This window comes from Scardinius erythrophthalmus (genome assembly GCF_964197995.2).
Source record: "Scardinius erythrophthalmus genome assembly, chromosome: 19".
Classification (NCBI taxonomy): domain Eukaryota; kingdom Metazoa; phylum Chordata; class Actinopteri; order Cypriniformes; family Leuciscidae; genus Scardinius; species Scardinius erythrophthalmus.
The window spans coordinates 12,500,818-12,519,722 of NC_138239.1; the positions used below are offsets into that span (position 1 = coordinate 12,500,818).

Below are 18,905 nucleotides of genomic sequence, written 5' to 3' on the forward strand. Positions count from 1 at the left end.
TTTTGGATGAATATTTCTGCCACACCTGCCCTTACAGACGAGCCGTGGCTGGCGGAAACTTTTGATATTCTGTGAAGGGTTTCATAATTTGACAACATCCTAATGAAAATGATCAAAGCAACTCCCACTAAGTTTAAGCTTATTAATTACATCCATGACATTATAAAACGTGTCCTCTGGATAATGAATCTATCATTTAGTTAAATCTGTCCTAGCCAAGTATCCAGAGACCATATTAGCACACATTAGTTGGAGTCCTGTCATATCAGCTGTCATTTTAGGTGTGTAATATTTAAAGTGTACTGCTAATTGAGACACAATCTGCTTTTATAATCTAATCTCTCAGTAAAAGTAGTAAAGATGTTGGAATTATGTAACACTTGAGTACTTTCAGTACTGTGTCTGATTGCTGAAATTCAGGCATATACTTGGACTTAAAACTACATTGAACAAACTGGAAGAAAGAAAACTTTACCAGCTTTGTTGATTTAGTGATCCTGATAACTACATTTTAGTGGACCTAAGGGATAAATGGAAGCAGAGGAATAAATGAAAGCACTCGTTTGATGAGCTTTGAAAGCTCTGTTGTTTTAAAGCTCTAATGTTTGCAGACACGATCAGCTGTATTTTACGAATTTGTTTCATAATTTGCTTTTTCTTTGCAGACTCTTTACCTTTGGGTTCATACTGTTCATTTGAGATGGGCTCCTGTGGATGGTCAGTGGCTTATACACAGTCCTCTTGGAGACTAGTTAGTGGACAACAGCTGACTGAAGATGCAGATCTACCTGGCACAACTCTGCAAAACACTCAAGGTAAATGTGAAACAACATCCATTCTCAAATGTGGAAGTATTTTTATATTTAACACAATTATATAAACAAATAATTTGCCAGTATACAAAATGTTTTGGGTCAGTAATATTAAAATAATAATAATAATAATAAAATGTGTAAATCGACCTGAAGATTGTCTACATAATGAACTATAAAATACAGAAACACTGTAATGAATATTGTGAATAGAAATACTATTTAAATATATACAGGAATCATCTTTTAAGTGTACCTGTTCCCTTAAAAAAATATTAAAAAAGAAAAGTCTGAATTTTGCCACCAATTATTGCATGACTCATGCTATCCATTTCTTAACGGGCAATCGCTTGGGGACACTTGATAATGTGGCTAGTCAGGACCCCAACAGTAACTAAGATATGTTATGGATGGTTCACATCAAAATGTTTAAATAGCTTACACTTCCAATCCAATTAAGAGAGTCATGAGGTGATGTAGTTGAACAAAATGTGACTTTAGATGCGTTCATCTTTCATCTTTAGAGACTTTGGTTTCCATGTTTGCGAAATGACCTTTTTTTGGCAAAACTGTTCTCTACTTTAATACAACAGCTTTGAGACAGGAACATAGGAGACCCATGTGTATAAAAAGACCATATTTTAAAGGTCTGTTCACATTCATCCTAAGCAAGACAATTCTTTTAGTTATGAATATCACCAATGGGATTTTCCATGGCATGAGAATCCAAAATGTTTAAAGGAGAACTATTTTCATGATGAGTTAATGGCATCTGTGATTTTAACGTGATATATTTAAGAGGAGTCATAATGATTTACAGGCTATAGGAGAATAGTGCTGTATAATGTAGCTTAGTGTGATGTATTTGTAGAATGATGCAAGAATGATGATCTCAAATCCACAGTACAGGTATCCAAGTCCAGTTTATGGCTGGGTAGTTGTATTCCAACTTGTTAAACTGAAATGCACCCTTTAAGAAAAAAGTTTGCGTGAGAAACTCTACCTTTCTATAAGATTGTCAGCACTGTGTTTAAAAGCCCATTCTGGAGAGGTTTTTCAGCCCTGCCTATTAAGCTTTTGTTTTGCAAACTGTAGCACACCATATCTGAGCACTCAATAGAGTACTGATCCTTTCTCGCCTCAGGGCACTTCCTTTTCTTAAAGGTCAGAGGTGATGGTGATGAAAGTGAGGCGTTGGTTCAAAGCCCAGCTCTCCCTTCAACTATAACCAATCAGGACTGTCAGGTAAGTTCAAGCTGACAGTCAAAGGTTTGTGAGGAATATTAATGCTGTGTGAGTGAACTACAACAAATAAATATTCATGATTTTATATCAATGATCTCAAAGTCACAATTGAGACAAGACTTGCCTTATGTTCTAATGATTTAGACCTACACCACCTTTCAAAAGTTTGGGGTCATACAATTTTTAAAAAGGTCTGTTTTGCTCACCAAGGCTGCATTTATTTGATACAAAGAAAATGGTAATATTGTGAAATGTTATTACAATTTAAAATAACTGTTTTCTATTTGAATATATTTGAAAATGTACTTAATTTATCATTTTCAGCAGCCATTACTCCAGTCTTCAGTGTCACATGGTCCTTCAGAATTCATTCAGATATGATGATATGAAGACACCTTTCTTGTTGTGCTTTTGTGGAAACCATGATACAATTTTTCAAGATTCTTTGATGAATAGAAAGTTTAAAAGAACAGCATTTATTTGAATTTGAAATCTTTTGTAACATTATAAATGTATTTTCTGTCACTTTTTCTGTCACATCAATTGAATGCATCCTTGCTGAATAAAAGTTTTATTTAAAAAAAATTTAAAATCTTACTGAGCGCAAATTTTTGAATGCTAGTTTAAGTTTGACTATCCACATAAAATGGTTTTTACTGTGCCATATTATTTGGTTTCTGAGACTGCTTTTTTGGCAGATTTCAAGTTAATTGTCCATGAAAACAGGGAGACATCTGTACGGAATATCTACAAATAGCTTACACAGAGTAATCTTACATTGAGCCAAAGTTTCAATTTTACACTTGATTTTCCATGAATAAGATATTATTCTGAGACATCTGGTCTTGTAGCAGATGCTCAACTGCTGAAGTTTTCTGTGCAGTTGCAGTTCTCTCTGTACCTGTATGGGGACTTCAATGGAACGGTGCTCCTGTCAGTGGAGGAGAAGGGAATCTCAGCACCTACGCTTATGTGGAACAGAACCGGACAATGGAAGGACGCTTGGCAAGAGATCATTCTGCCGATTACAAAGATCTTAAATAGGTGAGGTGAATAGATGAATGGGTAAACAGGGACCATCTTGTTCTGGGGTAAAAGAAAAGAAAACACCCAGGGCCTGTCATATGATTAACAGAATCATTAATCTAAACTTTAATTTTAAAACTCTTTAGATTTGTCAAAAAAAGGGATTTCAAGATCAAGTATTCTATTTAAATATGCAATAAAAACAATCAAAATAAAACATTCACTAAAAAAGATTACATTTGTTGTGCCTTATAAAGATTTGCTGGTGCACCTGCATATCATGTGGCCATAAACTGGCATCAAAGAAATGTAAACATGCAAATATTTTGTATTAATATATCAACTTAATTTCAGGTGGTACTGTACTTCAATGAAATATTTAGGTCAAAGCTGACAAAAAAGTTTGGGAATGCCTCACAAATCAATTAACAGAATCCCTGCCAAAGGCTGCATGTAGGCCTACACTGCAGGTCTTGATGCCCAATTTGCGATTTGTTGACTGTATCCGTTTTTTTTTTTTTTACGACTAGCTTACATCTTCTTTTAGAGTGACTCATATCTGATATCTACACTATACACTTGTCTAAACATCCCAAACTAGATGTACTGACATGGAAAAGCTTAGGCAGAAAAGGAAGTGAAAATGGCGCAAATGGACGCAGATGAAATGATAATTCAAGCTTTTGCTTTCCGCATCATATTCAAAGGTCAGCAAAACATTTGGTTGAGCCTTCGTCCTCCATTGCACCAATGAAAAGAATCATGTGATTGAAATTGGTGTCCAACTAAGTTGACGTCATTCGCCACCGTCACTTTTTCAGGAATATCGGAATATCCAATCTGTCCGCTATGATTGTATATTTGATTTGAGACTTCATTGCTGTTACTTATTGTATTTTGCAACTATGCCTGCCCTTTGAGAATTGTAAATTGTTAATATTGTTTGTTCAATGCCTATTTTGTACGTAAATTTGTTATTTCTCAATTTTGTAAAAAAATGTGTAAAAAAAATCCGGCGGGCACAAATGCACATTTTACGCGCAGGTCCAGAAGCGATTTCATTTTTGTTGTTGCAGTAATAAGTTTATCCACAAGGTGGCACTTCTGAAGATGAAATTCGCGCCACGCACACTGAATGCTGACCCTCGAGTACGCGTAAAAAGTGAAGTATACTTTGGCCTTTACTTGTGGGCGCTACAAATCCCGCATTAACTCAATTAATAAATGTCCAACATAATATAAAGTCACACTTCGCTACTATGTCATGACAAAAATTAACTCAGTTAACCTCCAAACTGTTCTGATTTTATCAATGTTGTTCAGATAAAAATGTTAAAATGAGCTTTTAACCAGAGATGAAATTTGGTGCTGCCTTAGATACTAAGTCAAATTAGGAGTAGGCATGTTACCCAAAGGAAGTCTTGCCCTGCTTAGAGTGATGTAAATTAAGAGTTGAGCTTTACTCCAGTTATTTTGTTTAATTTTAATGTAGACTCTTTACATTAACAACACTGATTTGGCCTTTGCTCTTATTCTAAAATATTTTTTATTTGTTTTGAGCACAGCTTCCATCTTAAAGTGCAGGCTTTCTGGACTTCTGGATCTAAGGCTGACATTGCGCTCGATGACATTTCATTAAGTGCAGCATGTTTTGACACAGGTAAACTTTCTGCTTCACACATGTACAGTATGCGCACACAGACACTCATTTGTTGCAGAATAATGGTCCATATGTCCATTCATAACGCACAAGTTTATTGACCACACTACAGTATTAAACTCATAATTGTGTCCATCCATTCAAATATAAGGCGTGTTCAAAAATTTAGTTAGTAAGACAGATGGAGAATTTAAGAGGCGATGTGCACACATAATGTCTAACCGCTGTCTCCATTTCGCAGTGGGAGATGGTTCTCATAACGCGGTTGATGTAGATTCTGCTTGATTGGTTTTGAAGGATGGGAGAATCGATAAGACGACCTCCCTATTTGCTTTCGTATTCCGCAATCTGCAAATGTTATAAAAATGGCAACAAAAGACTTTCTGCTTTTCTGAGTACTTTATAAATCCTCAGAATCAGGATTGTTGCGGTGCCACGGTTGACCGCAGGAATTGATGGGCCTGTTAATTTACGTTTAAGACATGTGAAATTCAAGATTTACTATCCTTGTTAACTTTGTTTCCCGTAATCTGTGATTTGGAGAAATTCCTGAGCCATCTGCTCATTAAATATCGTCTTTAGCTTTCTATTTAGTCCTCCTCTTCCTGTTCTTTGTCATGTTGCCACAGTCACGGTCTGTGTTCACTCATCACCTTCATTCTCCACCATATCTAACCCAATTAAAGCCATGGACATGGACTTTGGAGGTCTTGAATTATCTTTTTAACTTGTAGGGGAAAGTGGGGTGAGTTGTGCCAGTTTTTACTCAAAGTGACTTTAAAGTGAGGCCATGGCAGTAATGCCTTCAACTTAAGGATGTACATATATTTCAGGATGTGGTGCATCCCTGAGAACAGTAACTTTGGATCTGAAATAAATTGTTTGAGAAATATAGCTCTTGGGAAAAAAGTGGTCTCATGGCACAACTTGCCCCTGGTGCGGGGGAAGTTGTGCCTTTGGGGGAATACATTGGGGGTAAATTGTGCCAGTGATTTCTGAAGTAAAACAGAAAATTTTAATGTTATGAACCATAATGCTATATGAAAGCAAGATAAATTCAATACTAAATTACTAATTTAAGGTTTATTTAGATATTGTCACCCTGGAATACCATAGCATGCGTTTTTCCTACTATGGTCAATTGCATAGGGATTTTGTATTGAACACAACTCTGGATCACAGTGTCATAGAGACAAGGGGGCGGGCTCATTTTACTCAGACGACCAATCAGTCTCTCAGGATCATTGTGAAGCTATCAAGCTACGCCCTAGCAACCATTTAGAGCACCATAGCAACACAATATATGATTTTTGTGAATCAGGCAAAAAGGCTTTGGCAATAGATGCCTGTTGACATAGCGCTGTCTGTCAATTATGTAACATATAAGAATAAAGTGACTAGGCTAATTTCTAAACATCCTATTGTGACATAGGCCACTTAAAAACGGAATAAATCTTCTCTTTAATAACATAGTGCAAACTCAAAACTGAAATCAGTGTTAGCTAAATTAAACAAATAGCAGGCAGGCCTAAGTCAAACAATGATGAGGCATGACCATCTCCTCACTTCTCAAGAGTATCCCCTGTGAGTATGTAGGTCTAGGTGGTCTGGATCTGGCACAACTTAACCCAGGCCCTTTGGCACAAATCACCCCAGACCCACAAGTTTGAAAAACTAGCATGATCCAGCAGTTAAGAGCTAACATCATGCTAACTGTATATACTCAGTGTGTAGACCACTAAAGCACTAAAACATGTGTGAAATGTTTTCAAACTTGTCTATAATTGTTCAGACACTACAATCAAAAAACCTTAATCATAGAAATTTTACTTTGAAAGGGAAAAAACATTTTTTTGCACTAAAATGTGCTTAACTCTCATGCCATGTGTCTCTCTTCTTTGGAGTACGAGCAATTGCTTTTCAAAATTATGTGGTCACATGACCAATTTCTTCTATGGTTTTCCAGAAACAAGGGTGGAACTACTTCCCCCCTGGCACAAATCACCCCAGTCTCCCCTACTGTATATTATTTTTAGTTGTTCTGAAATATAGGAGAAAGACTAATCATATAAATAGTAAAATGCAAGCGCTGTGGCTTAGTTGTTGCTACACATGCTGTGGTACATGTGTAGGTAATAAACACATGAATCTGGCTTCTGATATTTTCGGATCCCCTCTCATCCCCACATTATATCATTTGGCCGAGCAGGAATGTCCATTCCTGGACCAAACCAGCCTGGACCAGCATGGACATTCCTGCTTGTGCTGGTTTAGTGTCTGTCTTACTGATAGACTAGCATAGCCATGCTGTTCAACATTATTGTCCAAGTGGAGATGGTTGACCAAGGAAGTCTTGCTGGATAAGCTAGTAATGATGGTGACTATTTTGGAAACCAGCAACCAATTGTCACTTGTAGCCTGATTTGGTTTAATTTTCTCTGTGTTCTGTTCTTAATTAGTTAACACTTGTTCTGTTTTAGTTAATTTCAGTATATTTAAGCCCTCAGTTTCCTGTGTTCCATTGTCCAGTCTCGTTTCAGTTTACATAGTTGTTGATATTACACTGTAATTTTCCTGCATGTTAACCTTTGGAATTATTATTAAAGATTGTTAGTTGGTTGTACTCCATTCTTCATGCGTTTACTTCAGCCACCGTTCGTGACACCAATACATCGCTGGTCTTGTCAACAAAAAATAAAAATGGCAAATATTTCAAAAATAAACTTAATAAAATAATAAAAGATTTCACAAGAATTGATTCTAACATCTCACACTTTAATTTTTCTTCCTCTCTTTGTTCTTCGTTCTCCTCTGGTTTAAAAGAACTAAACGAACTGCTTCTTGGACAAGGACTACTGCATAATTTAGACTCCTTCAGCCCTCTCCCAGAACCCTCAGCATCAGGTACGGTTTTCTATTATAAGAAATGTTAAAATGTAATGTATTCCTATCATGGCAAAGCTAAATATTCAGCATCATTACTCCAGTCTTCAGTGTCACAAGATCCTTTAAAATCCACCCTAATTTGGTGCTCAAAAAAACATTTATTATTATCATCAATGTTGAAAACCGTTGTGCTGCCTAATATTTTATAGATTTAGTTTTTCAGGATTCTTTGTTGAATAGAATATTCAAAATAACTGCATTTATTTGAATTAGAAATCTTTTGTAACGTTTTAAATGTCTTTACTGTCACTTTTGATCCATTTAATACCCCCTCGCTGATTAAAAGTAATTTCTTTTCAAAAGCATGAAAAAAGAAACCAGTGTCTTTCATTTTCAGAGGCATCCCTTACAACATGGTGGTTTACTTCCTGTGGAGCAAGCGGACCGCTAGGCCCGACTCAAGCACAATGTGACAGCGCTTACCGTAACACCAACGTCAGCGTGGTGGTGGGGAAGGAGGGCCTTCTCAAAGGGGTTCAGATGTGGAAGGTCCCAGCTACCAACATGTACAAGTAAGTTTAGAAGCTGGAAATCATTGTGGTTTAGAGTCAATCTTGGGTTCAAAAACAGCTACTGTACAGGTACTACATGCATGGTCTTTCTGGAGAAGCTGTTTGATCAAAGTCTGGTGGTGATCATCCTATGCTAGCGACCAACATCCAAAATGCACAACATTCAAATATTTGTGTGAAATTTGGTTGGCGCTCATTTAAACATGATCTATGTGGTCTTGAAAAAGAGATTCTCCCCTCAAAATCCAATCGAATGCACATAGATTAATTTAAGCAGATGTTAATACCAGGTGTGAACAATTCCTTACTGTCTTCCTGTCTTCATTTTTTTTTCTCCTCTATCTCATTCACTTGTTTTTGTAAAGTCAGAGAGAGACATGACTCACTGGCTGTAGGCACAGATAAATCTCTTCCTGTATACTCCACTTAATCTGGCCCCTGTGTAGTCAAGCCTTTGAACTGATTTACAGTGATTATAGAGGCTAGTCATGGGAGCTCATTAAAAACAACTCCAAAACTGTCTGCGAAAGAAGGGCATGCAGGAGAGGAGATGCAGGAGACAGGAAAATACAGCAGATAACTATCAGATGAACTTGGACGACACTATGTTGTGATACTATTGCATTCAGGGTGCCAGACTGAAATTTAGAGATCCAGCTCCGGCTATCCCTCATTCGTAAACTGAATTATTTTATATTGTATCCTTTTGTTTTGGTGCCCTAAGCACTGACTGGTTTTAATAACAAAATATTATATTTGCCTCCAGACAGGAAGTTTTATCTACCTTAGTGGTGTGAGGGAATGAAAGTCTTTGCTTTTACATTTCAGGATTAGCTCAGCTTAAGCTGAATGTTATTAAAATGATGGTATTTATATTCACAGGGATAATGGTGATGATTTTGGGCCCACTTATGACTTAATAGCTTAATATACTACTGGTATATTAATAGTATATTTTCAAACGTTGTGATGCCAAGGACCCTCAAGAATGAGGATCCCCTTGCGAGGGATATATCCCAATTACTCAAGAATGATTCATTCTTTTCAGATAGAACCATTCAAATCATCTGGTGAAATTGTTTTTATATCGCTATATATATATATATATATATATATATATATATATATATATATATATATATATATATATATATATATATATATATATATTATTATTCATCCCCATATACACACAGTATAATTAGACCATAGTTCATCTGTTTTCAAATGTTACTCTTTTTAAGGTTTGTTTTAAATTATTTTCTGCTTCTCTTTATGGGTATTAGTAATTCGATATAGCAGGTGTGTCCTCTGTTAGTTCAGTGCTTTGGGAATTCTAAGGAAACATCCTCATTCTCCAGGATTTCAGCCTATGGAGCCGCAGGAGGCAAAGGAGCAAAGAACCATAACAAGCGCTCACATGGTATTATCATCTCAGCTATCTTCCCACTGGAGAAAGGGGACATCCTCTATATCCTAATTGGTCACCAAGGAGAAGATGCCTGTCCAGGAGTGAGTGAAACTTGGTTATTTACAAAGCATTTATGTATAGCTCTCTGTCTACTGTGCATTTCAGTGTTGTCTTCACGTATGTACAGAGGAACCCTCTGACCCATAAAATCTGTCTGGGCGAGTCTTCTGTGATTGAAGATGGTTTTGACAGTGATGGTTCGGCCTTGAAGTGGGCGGGGGGCGGTGGTGGTGGTGGGGGAGCCACATACATATATCGGGTAAGATCTTTCTTTTCTTTCAATTTTCTTGTCTCAAACACATCTTTAAAAACATCAATCACAGCTTTGTGAGTACCCTTAAGGGGAGCCATGTGGACAGCAGTCATCGTCTGATAGTGCCTGTCTAGACAAGCATATTTGAGACATCCTGAAATAATTTGGAGTCGTCTGAATTGAAACACAGATGTAAATGAGGGCCTGACTGGCTTTCTTTTTTACTTGGATGAAAAGTAACTCTGATGTTGTTTTTGGAATGCCCGGGGGCAGATGGAGAGCGGGGAACTAGTGCCTTTACTGATTGCAGCAGGAGGGGGAGGAAAGGCCTACCTGGAGGACCCTGAAAGCAGCCTGGACCATATTTTCCTGGAACAATATGAGAATGACACCTCCGCCTCTGGTGTCAATGGCAAATCTGGAGCAGCAGGTACAGTATCTTTACAGCACAGCTCACTGCAGTATTTCTTGAATGAAAAAAATATTTTGGAAATTACCTCATTCTGCTATTATACATTTATATATGGACAAATGTATTGGGACACCTGACCATTACACCAACAGGGACTGTTATGACATTGCATTTTAAATACATAGTGTAGACATTAATCTGGATTTGGTCCCCTTATGCACCAATGCATAAGGGGAGGTCAGACACTAATGTTGGACGAGAAGGCCTGGATCGCAATCGCCGTTCCACTTCAAAGTGTTAGATAGGGTTGAGGTAAGGGCTTTGTGTGGACCAATCAAGTTCTTCCACACCAAACCCATTAAATTTGGCATCAGCCAAAACCAGACTCACCCATCAGACTGCCAAACAGAGAAGCATGATTGTCACTCCACAGAACATGTTTCCACTGCTTCAGAGTTTAATGGCGGTGTTCTTTACATCACTCCATCTGATGCTTGGCATTGTACTTGGTGATGTGAGGCTTGCATGCAACTGCTGCACTGCACCCATTTCATGAAGCTCCAGTCATTTTTGTGCTGATATTAATGCCAGTGGAGGTTTGGAACTCTTCAGCTGTGGAATTAGCAGACCTGGTCTTCCACCTTTGTGTTGCTGCTGTTCCTAAATGCTTCCACTTTCCAATAATACCACTTACAGTTGACCGTGGAATATCTAGCAGGAATGAAATTTCATTAACTGACTTATTGCCAAGGTGGCATCCTGTCACAGTACCACACTTGAATTAACTGAGCACAAATGTTTGTAAATGCAGACTGCATGACTAGGTTCTTGACTTTTTACACCTGTGGAAATAGGGTCTGATCAAAACACATGAATTCAATAATTGAGAGGTGTGTCCCGATATTTTTGTCCATATGTTCAGCATTAGGGTGAGTGTCTTCTCTCAGTCACTGCTTGTTAACTGTGATTTGATATTAAAATTGCTTTCTATGAATGCTAACAATTACTCTGCGGTTTAGATTTGGATGAAGGGAAAGTATTATTCCAGCAATTTCCAGCTAATCCCACATTTGTGAATGTTTTATTGGCTCTTTAATTCCATTAGCTACCAACCAGTTTTTTCTCAACAATATGATGATGCTGTTTCAGTTTAGCCACCAGGATCACATTATCTTTTGACAATCCTATAAATTATGACGGATGTTTTTTGGCATTGACATCTGGAAGAGGCTTTTTTAATGCAGAATTGTCATGTGAAAGCAGTTCTTGGCTCTCACTTCATAGACAAATTTGCACAAAAAGTAGAAGAGCAGACAAAGAATAACAGTATTTGCAAACTTGTCTGTGGAACATCTTTTAACTAACATGCTTAGCACTGAATAAAAAAGCAGTTCAATATTGTGTGTTTGTGTTTGTGTGTGTGTGTGTGTGTGTGTGTGTGTGTGTGTGTGTGTGTGTGTGTGTGTGTGTGTGTGTGTGTGTGTGTATTCAGGTGGAGGAGGTGGATGGAGTGACTCATCCTCTCTCCCTTGGGCAGGGAAAGCTCTTGTTGAAGGTGGTCAAGGAGGCTCATCCTGTCCTGAGGCTCTGTCAGTGCTGAAATGGGCTACATATGGGGGGTTTGGGGGAGGAGGGGGTGCTTGCACCGCTGGAGGGGGTGGTGGAGGATACAGAGGTAAATGTTAGATTAAAAACACATATGTCACAATCACAACCATACAAACACAAAATGGTGTGCTTCAAGACTGCTATGTCACTTTTGACCAGTTTAATGCATCCTTGCCAAATAAAATTGTCCTAAAAAAATCTTACCGAACCCAAGTGTGAATGGTAGTGTGTATAATTTTTAAAATGATGAAATTTTATTATATACATATACACTCACCTAAAGGATTATTAGGAACACCATACTAATTCTGTGTTTGACCCCCTTTCGCCTTCAGAACTGCCTTAATTCTACGTGGCATGTGGGGGCCATTTTAGTACAGTGAACTCATTGTCATGTTCAAGAAACCAGTTTGAAATGATTCGAGCTTTGTGACATGGTGCATTATCCTGCTGGAAGTAGCCATCAGAGGATGGGTACATGGTGGTCATAAAGGGATGGACATGGTCAGAAACAATGCTCAGGTAGGCCATGGCATTTAAACGATGCCCAATTGGCACTAAGGGGCCTAAAGTGTGCCAAGAAAACATCCCCCACACCATTATACCACCACCACCACCCTGCACAGTGGTAACAAGGCATGATGAATCCATGTTCTCATTCTGTTTACGCCAAATTCTGACTCTACCATCTGAATGTCTCAACAGAAATTGAGACTCATCAGACCAGGCAACATTTTTCCAGTCTTCAACTGTCCAATTTTGGTGAGCTCGTGCAAATTGTAGCCTCTTTTTCCTATTTGTAGTGGAGATGAGTGGTACCCGGTGGGGTCTTCTGCTGTTGTAGCCCATCCGCCTCAAGGTATTGCGTGTTGTGGCTTCACAAATGCTTTGCTGTATACCTCGGTTGTAACGAGTGGTTATTTCAGTCAAAGTTGCTCTTCTATCAGCTTGAATCAGTCGGCCCATTCTCCTCTGACCTCTAGCATCAACAAGGCATTTTCGCCCACAGGACTGCCGCATACTGGATGTTTTTCCCTTTTCACACCATTCTTTGTAAACCTTAGAAATGGTTGTGCGTGAAAATCCCAGTAACTGAGCAGATTGTGAAATACTCAGACCGGCCAGTCTGGCACCAACAACCATGCCACGCTCAAAATTGCTTAAATCACCTTTCTTTCCCATTCTGACATTCAGTTTGGAGTTCAGAAGATTGTCTTGACCAGGACCACACCCCTAAATGCATTGAAGCAACTGCCATGTGATTGGTTGATTAGATAATTGCATTAATGAGAAATTTAACAGGTGTTCCTAATAATCCTTTAGGTGAGAGTATACACATTGCTATTGATATTGCTATTGACATATGATATTGTATTATAGTATTTTATTTACTTACTTTAAACTCCGACCCTTATATTACACTATGCAAAAGCAGTATCTTCTAGAAAATGTAGAAAATGTTTAGATCCTATTGTAGTTCAGATGTTCTATAAAGTTACAGAATCATTATTGAGGCTTTTTTGTCTTCTGAAATATACTGTAAAACAAAGATCTGTTGTGAGTTATCACTAAATTACTTGGTTTTTGAGGCAGATGTTTCTTTTAAAAATAAGATTATTGTACAGCAATTGTAAAATGCCACGTGCATTTGCAGGCAATCAAATCCAAAAGATTTTTTTTTTTTTTTTGGAGAAAGTGGATTAGCTGATGTAATGACTGAATATTTATCTTTGTCACTTTTGCTCAGGTGGTGATGCTCCCCTTCGAGATGTCATCACAGCAGATGGACAACATGGTGTCTCTTTTGTTCACCCCATGGGAAATATATTTCTACAACCGCTGGCAGGTCAGGCCTTAATCTATAGACTGTCTATAATGGTGTACAGTTGTGCTATTAAGTTTACATACCCCTTACATCTGTAAGACATTTAGCAGTTTTAAGAGCAAGATAACATCTTAAATAAAAAATGGTAGTGTCTTAAAAAATGGTGATAAAAAAGTCCCTTTTCAAAAGTTTTCAGTTTTTAAAAAAAATGTGGTGTTTTATTACAAAAGTCTAGAAACAGTCACAGAATCTTGCAGATTTTGAGAACTACATTTGTGTACACTACTAACTCTTTTAAAACTAGTTTGCTTTTCTCATAGAAATTGGCTGTATTGAGAAAACAGGCAACACACACACACACACACACACACACACACACACACACACACACACACACGTTGTGTTTTCATTTTTTATGGGGACTTTCCATTATGATTTTTATACTGTACAAACCCTACCCCTAAACCTACCTACCTACATCACAGAAAACCTTCTGCATTTTTACATTTTCAAAAAACATCACTTAGTATGATTTATAAGCTGTTTTCCTCATGGGGACCAAAAAATGTCCTCAAGGATTTCGGATATTGCCATCTTTGTAGGGACATTTTCCCCATAATGTAGGATTAACCAGGCCCCACACACACACGCACGCGCACGCACGCACGCACACGCACACGCACACACACACACACACACACACACACACACACACACACACACACACACACACACACACACACACACACACACACACACACACACACACACACACACTGATTCTGTAATAAACGTGAAATTGAGAAAATGTAACTCGTGGTAGATAATAGAATACCTTATGTGACTTATTAAAGTTGGCGCCACTGTTTATTACTGCAAGTGTGTTTGGAGTAAAGGGCTAGAATTTAGACTGACTATCGCTTGTGAGGCCAAGCACAGATTTCTGTCAATACTTCATAATAACTTTCATTTATTGAGTCTTTAACAAACAGTATAAAGTGCTTAAAATATTAGTAAATACAAATATATTAAACCACCCCTATTATGCGTTTTTTGAAGGTTCCTAATTTGGGTTGCGAGGTCTCCCACAACAGATTTACATGCATCCAAGGTCACAAAGCACTTTAATTTTCTATACAACATATCCATAAAATCAGAGAGAAATAATAATAATAACACTGATGTGGAAACGCCTAACCTTTGTTGTAAGCATTAACTTGACATAAACTGTAAGCTTGTCCCTCAGATCTGATTGGTTTGCTCCAGGATCAACAAAGACGTTGATTCATGAACATGTTGTAAAGGGTGAAATCAAATTCAGCTGATGAAGTCTTTGTTCGGGGGCAGCTAATGAAGACCATTGGCTGGCATTATGCATATTTGTTACAAACATAGGTTCAAGCAGGAAGTAAGATGGAATTACTGATGGCTCGTTTCAGGCAGTTCACAATCGATTCTTTCTTTTGGGAGAAAATAACTCTGTTTATGCACTTTGCTGACCTTTTAAATTCACAAACAGCTATATTGCACACTACATTAAAGGTAATATCTGGAAAAGCATAATAGGGGCACTTTTCAAAAATTTCAAAAAGGCAACTAGTTGCTAGTTAATTCACTAATTATTAGTTTATAATGTGATCTTTTTTGTTCATTTTATTATAAAGTATTACCAAATATTTTATTACGAACTGTAGTTTAATTAGACTATGGCAAATAATATTTTATATTACAATTTATATTAAATTTTAAATGTCTGCCAAATGTTTTAGTCAACCTTATAGAATATACAAGTACATTAACATATACATAGTATCATAGCAAATACACTAAACCATATATATATATATATATATATAACTTTATGGGGGCTTTAAACTAATTTGTGACCCTGGATCACAAAAACAGTCACAAGTAGGATGGGTATATTTGTGGCAATAGCCAACAATACATTGCATGGGTCAAAATTATCGATTTTTCTTTTATGCCAAAAATCATTAGGATATTAAGTAAAGATCATGTTCCATGAATATATTTAGAAAATTTCCTACCGTAAATATATAAAACATTTATTATTTTGAGTGAATGCAGCACAATCGTGAACATAAATGGACAACTTTAAAGTCAATTTTCTCAATGTTTCGATTTTTTTGCACCCTCAGATTCCAGATTTTCATAATAGTTGTATCTCAGCCAAATATTGTCCTATCCTTACAAACTATACACCAATGGAAAGCTTATTTATTTTGTGGTGCAGGGTAACATATTACTTTAATAGTTATCTTGCTTGTTTTAACAGAATTTTTATTTAGCTCAAAGCAGTTATATACAGATAAAAAGACTCCCTAGACAGAAGCACTGAGGTTTTGCACAGCTACTGTGCAGTATTGATGTGTTTTCATGTTTTCTAGCTATGGAGAGTCATGGGGAAGCTGAGATCGAGGTGTATCAGAATTGTAGCCACTGTCAGACCCAGAACTGTAAGCGTGATGAAGAGACCAGACTCATCCTCTGCCTGTGTGACAGCGACGAGGTTCTTGCATCAGACAACGTCACCTGCATAGGTACCTAAACAGCCTGTGTCTGTTCGCTCTCAAAAGTATGTTTATATATGCATTTGTTTTGAAATATTTCTAATTCGTCCCTCATGATGCCATCCTCCAGTTGTTCCATTGGGCTCCCTGGCAGAAGGACCCCCCTCCCTGATATTTATCCTGGCAGTGATCGCGTCCACAGTAGTTACGGGTGTCGTTCTCACATGTGCCAGCCTCATGCTCAGTAAGAGATTCTTCCAATTCTGCGTCAACTCTGTGCCGTCAACATTCCATCGTCTTTGATATGCTTTGTCTAAGTCCTAGTGACATAGCAGGACAGATTTAGAATAAAATTGCATTTCCCAGAAGAGAACATTCAGGCAAGTGCAACATCAGTGCTTTTAGATTTTGTAGAAGCTATAATAACAGCAACAGGAAAGGCAGCGGAAATTATAAACAAAGTTAGTGACTTTTTTCTTCATACCCTATAATTATTTTGCAAGTACAAAAAATAATTTAAATTGTTGGAGCCACTGGGCATTAGTGTTTCATCATTAAAAATCCTAAAAGAAAAGGGTTTTAACAGCTTAAAAATGTGACATGAACAAAACTGTGACATGATTAAAAAAAAACATTACAGACAATTATGTGGCCAAATTTCATACACCACTTTTAATACTGTGGGAAAGGGCGCAAGTAATATAGTGACAAATGACACACTACTGTTCATAAGTTTGGCATCAGTAAAATTATTTCAGAATTAATACTTTTATTCAGCAAGGACGCATTAAATTGCTCAAAAGCTTCAGTAAAGACATTTGTAATGTAATATTCATTAAAGAAACCTGAAAAAAATGTATCACAGTTTTCACAAAAATATTAAATGGTACAACTGTTTTCAGCAAATCAGTATATTAGAATGAATTCTGAAGGATCATGTGACACTGATGACTAGAGTAATGATGCTCAAAACTCAGCTTTACCATCACAGCAATAAATTACAAATAAACACAAAAAATATATATTTTTTTACTGGTTTTACTGTATTCAATAATGTAGCCTTTGTTAGCATAAGAGTCTCCTTTCAAAAATATTACAAAATCGTACTGACTCCAAACTTTTGAAGCCTAGTGTACACAGGATAATGTGAATGACCATTTTTAAAAACTATCACATACATTAATGTGTATTGCTGAAGCTTTAAGCCATGCTAAAAAATCAAACTGCCAGTTAGACCTGTGGCAATATTCACATATATTTACTTTTTTCTCATCATTCTGTCCATGGCTTTTGCTGTTTAGTTAATTTCACACAGGTTGTGTTATCTTAGCTTTTGAACAGAGTTGTCGTTTTTTTTTTTTTTTTTTTACAAATTGCTTGCTTGTTTTTGATCTAACTAACTACTTTATGTAGTGTTGCACAATACCCCTTAAAGGAATGAGTAGGGAACTAAGACAGGGACTGCTATTAACCTTAAAACATGGACTCTGATATTAAATGTAAATAAACAATTAAGCCAAATTATTGTCAAAACTAACTGTAGTCTCACAGATGGGCTTTTTTGTAAATACGTGCTGACCAGTATCTTAATTACAGTTGCTGCTATTTAACTTGTGCGTTTTGTACTTTCAAACAACATTTTATGCTTAAAAAAAGGTTTATTTTCCAGTACAGGACAGTGAGGGAATATTGAGGGTGTCATAATGCACTGTCCCTATAAATGTGAGCATCTTCTGGAATTAATGAGGATATCATGATTTTTTTTCTTTAATGGAAATATTGGTTACAATTTTTAATACTTCCATTGCGCTGGTGGCAGTCCAACATCCTGACCTTTTGAATTTACCTCTCGTAAAGGGAAACAAAAAATGGTCAAAGTCCTTCTAGAAGCATTTATATCAAAAGTAAAAAGAAATGACTTGGGAAGTTGGGATTCACCAATAGATCTTGATAATTATATTGATAATTAATTTATTACACATAATCACTCAGAATATTTTATTGGCTTTAAATAGATATGAAAACAGATATGAGAACATAAATGATAGCTGATATTATATATGTATTTTTTATTTATTTTTCTAACATTGCAATTTAAACTTGTATATGCATAAATGAAAACCCAGAATTGAAACATTATAATGTGCAGAAACTTGGCATAGGAACAGTATTTGTTTGAATAGGAAGAAATTACCTGCTTTTACCATTACCTTAATGTCAATAAATAAATAAAAATTCATCTAGAATCCCAGTGAACTCTATTTCCCAAACCCTTGATTGATTTATGCCTTAAACCAACAGTCTGTCACAATGCTCTAACTTTATGTATATGCAATGGACTCATCATTATAAATGCTTTATTTTTTTAATAACTATGCTTAATATCAAGTATCCTCCTTACGTTTGATTAAAAAAAAAAACATATATTGTCTGTTTGACTTGTGCACTAACTGTACAATGCTGTGCCATGACACGTTTTATATGTATTTGTAAGATAAATAAAGACTTTACACAAATCATTAAAGAGAAGTGAAACAGACCTCTAAAATGACATTTGATGCATGTTTTTCGATAAAATGGTTATTTTGTATATTCTGGACATTC

The 18,905-nt window shown here is 36.7% G+C and overlaps 1 protein-coding gene across 5 annotated transcripts in view; it reads left to right on the top strand.

The window, feature by feature from the left end:
* Positions 1 to 18,905, top strand: part of ltk (leukocyte receptor tyrosine kinase) — a 54,083-nt gene that overhangs the window by 28,546 nt on the left and 6,632 nt on the right. For 2 of the 5 annotated variants that reach the window (XM_081347220.1, XM_081347222.1), the window contains 13 exons: positions 666 to 815; positions 1,957 to 2,057; positions 2,941 to 3,101; positions 4,649 to 4,743; positions 7,567 to 7,647; positions 8,027 to 8,201; positions 9,563 to 9,713; positions 9,800 to 9,931; positions 10,199 to 10,355; positions 11,830 to 12,012; positions 13,693 to 13,791; positions 16,179 to 16,331; positions 16,432 to 16,545. In XM_081347220.1, the coding sequence (XP_081203346.1) occupies positions 666 to 815; positions 1,957 to 2,057; positions 2,941 to 3,101; positions 4,649 to 4,743; positions 7,567 to 7,647; positions 8,027 to 8,201; positions 9,563 to 9,713; positions 9,800 to 9,931; positions 10,199 to 10,355; positions 11,830 to 12,012; positions 13,693 to 13,791; positions 16,179 to 16,331; positions 16,432 to 16,545 (1,752 nt within the window). The remainder of the gene's footprint in view (positions 1 to 665; positions 816 to 1,956; positions 2,058 to 2,940; positions 3,102 to 4,648; positions 4,744 to 7,566; positions 7,648 to 8,026; positions 8,202 to 9,562; positions 9,714 to 9,799; positions 9,932 to 10,198; positions 10,356 to 11,829; positions 12,013 to 13,692; positions 13,792 to 16,178; positions 16,332 to 16,431; positions 16,546 to 18,905) is intronic. The other 3 variants (XM_081347224.1, XM_081347223.1, XM_081347221.1) reach the window with 2 other exon arrangements.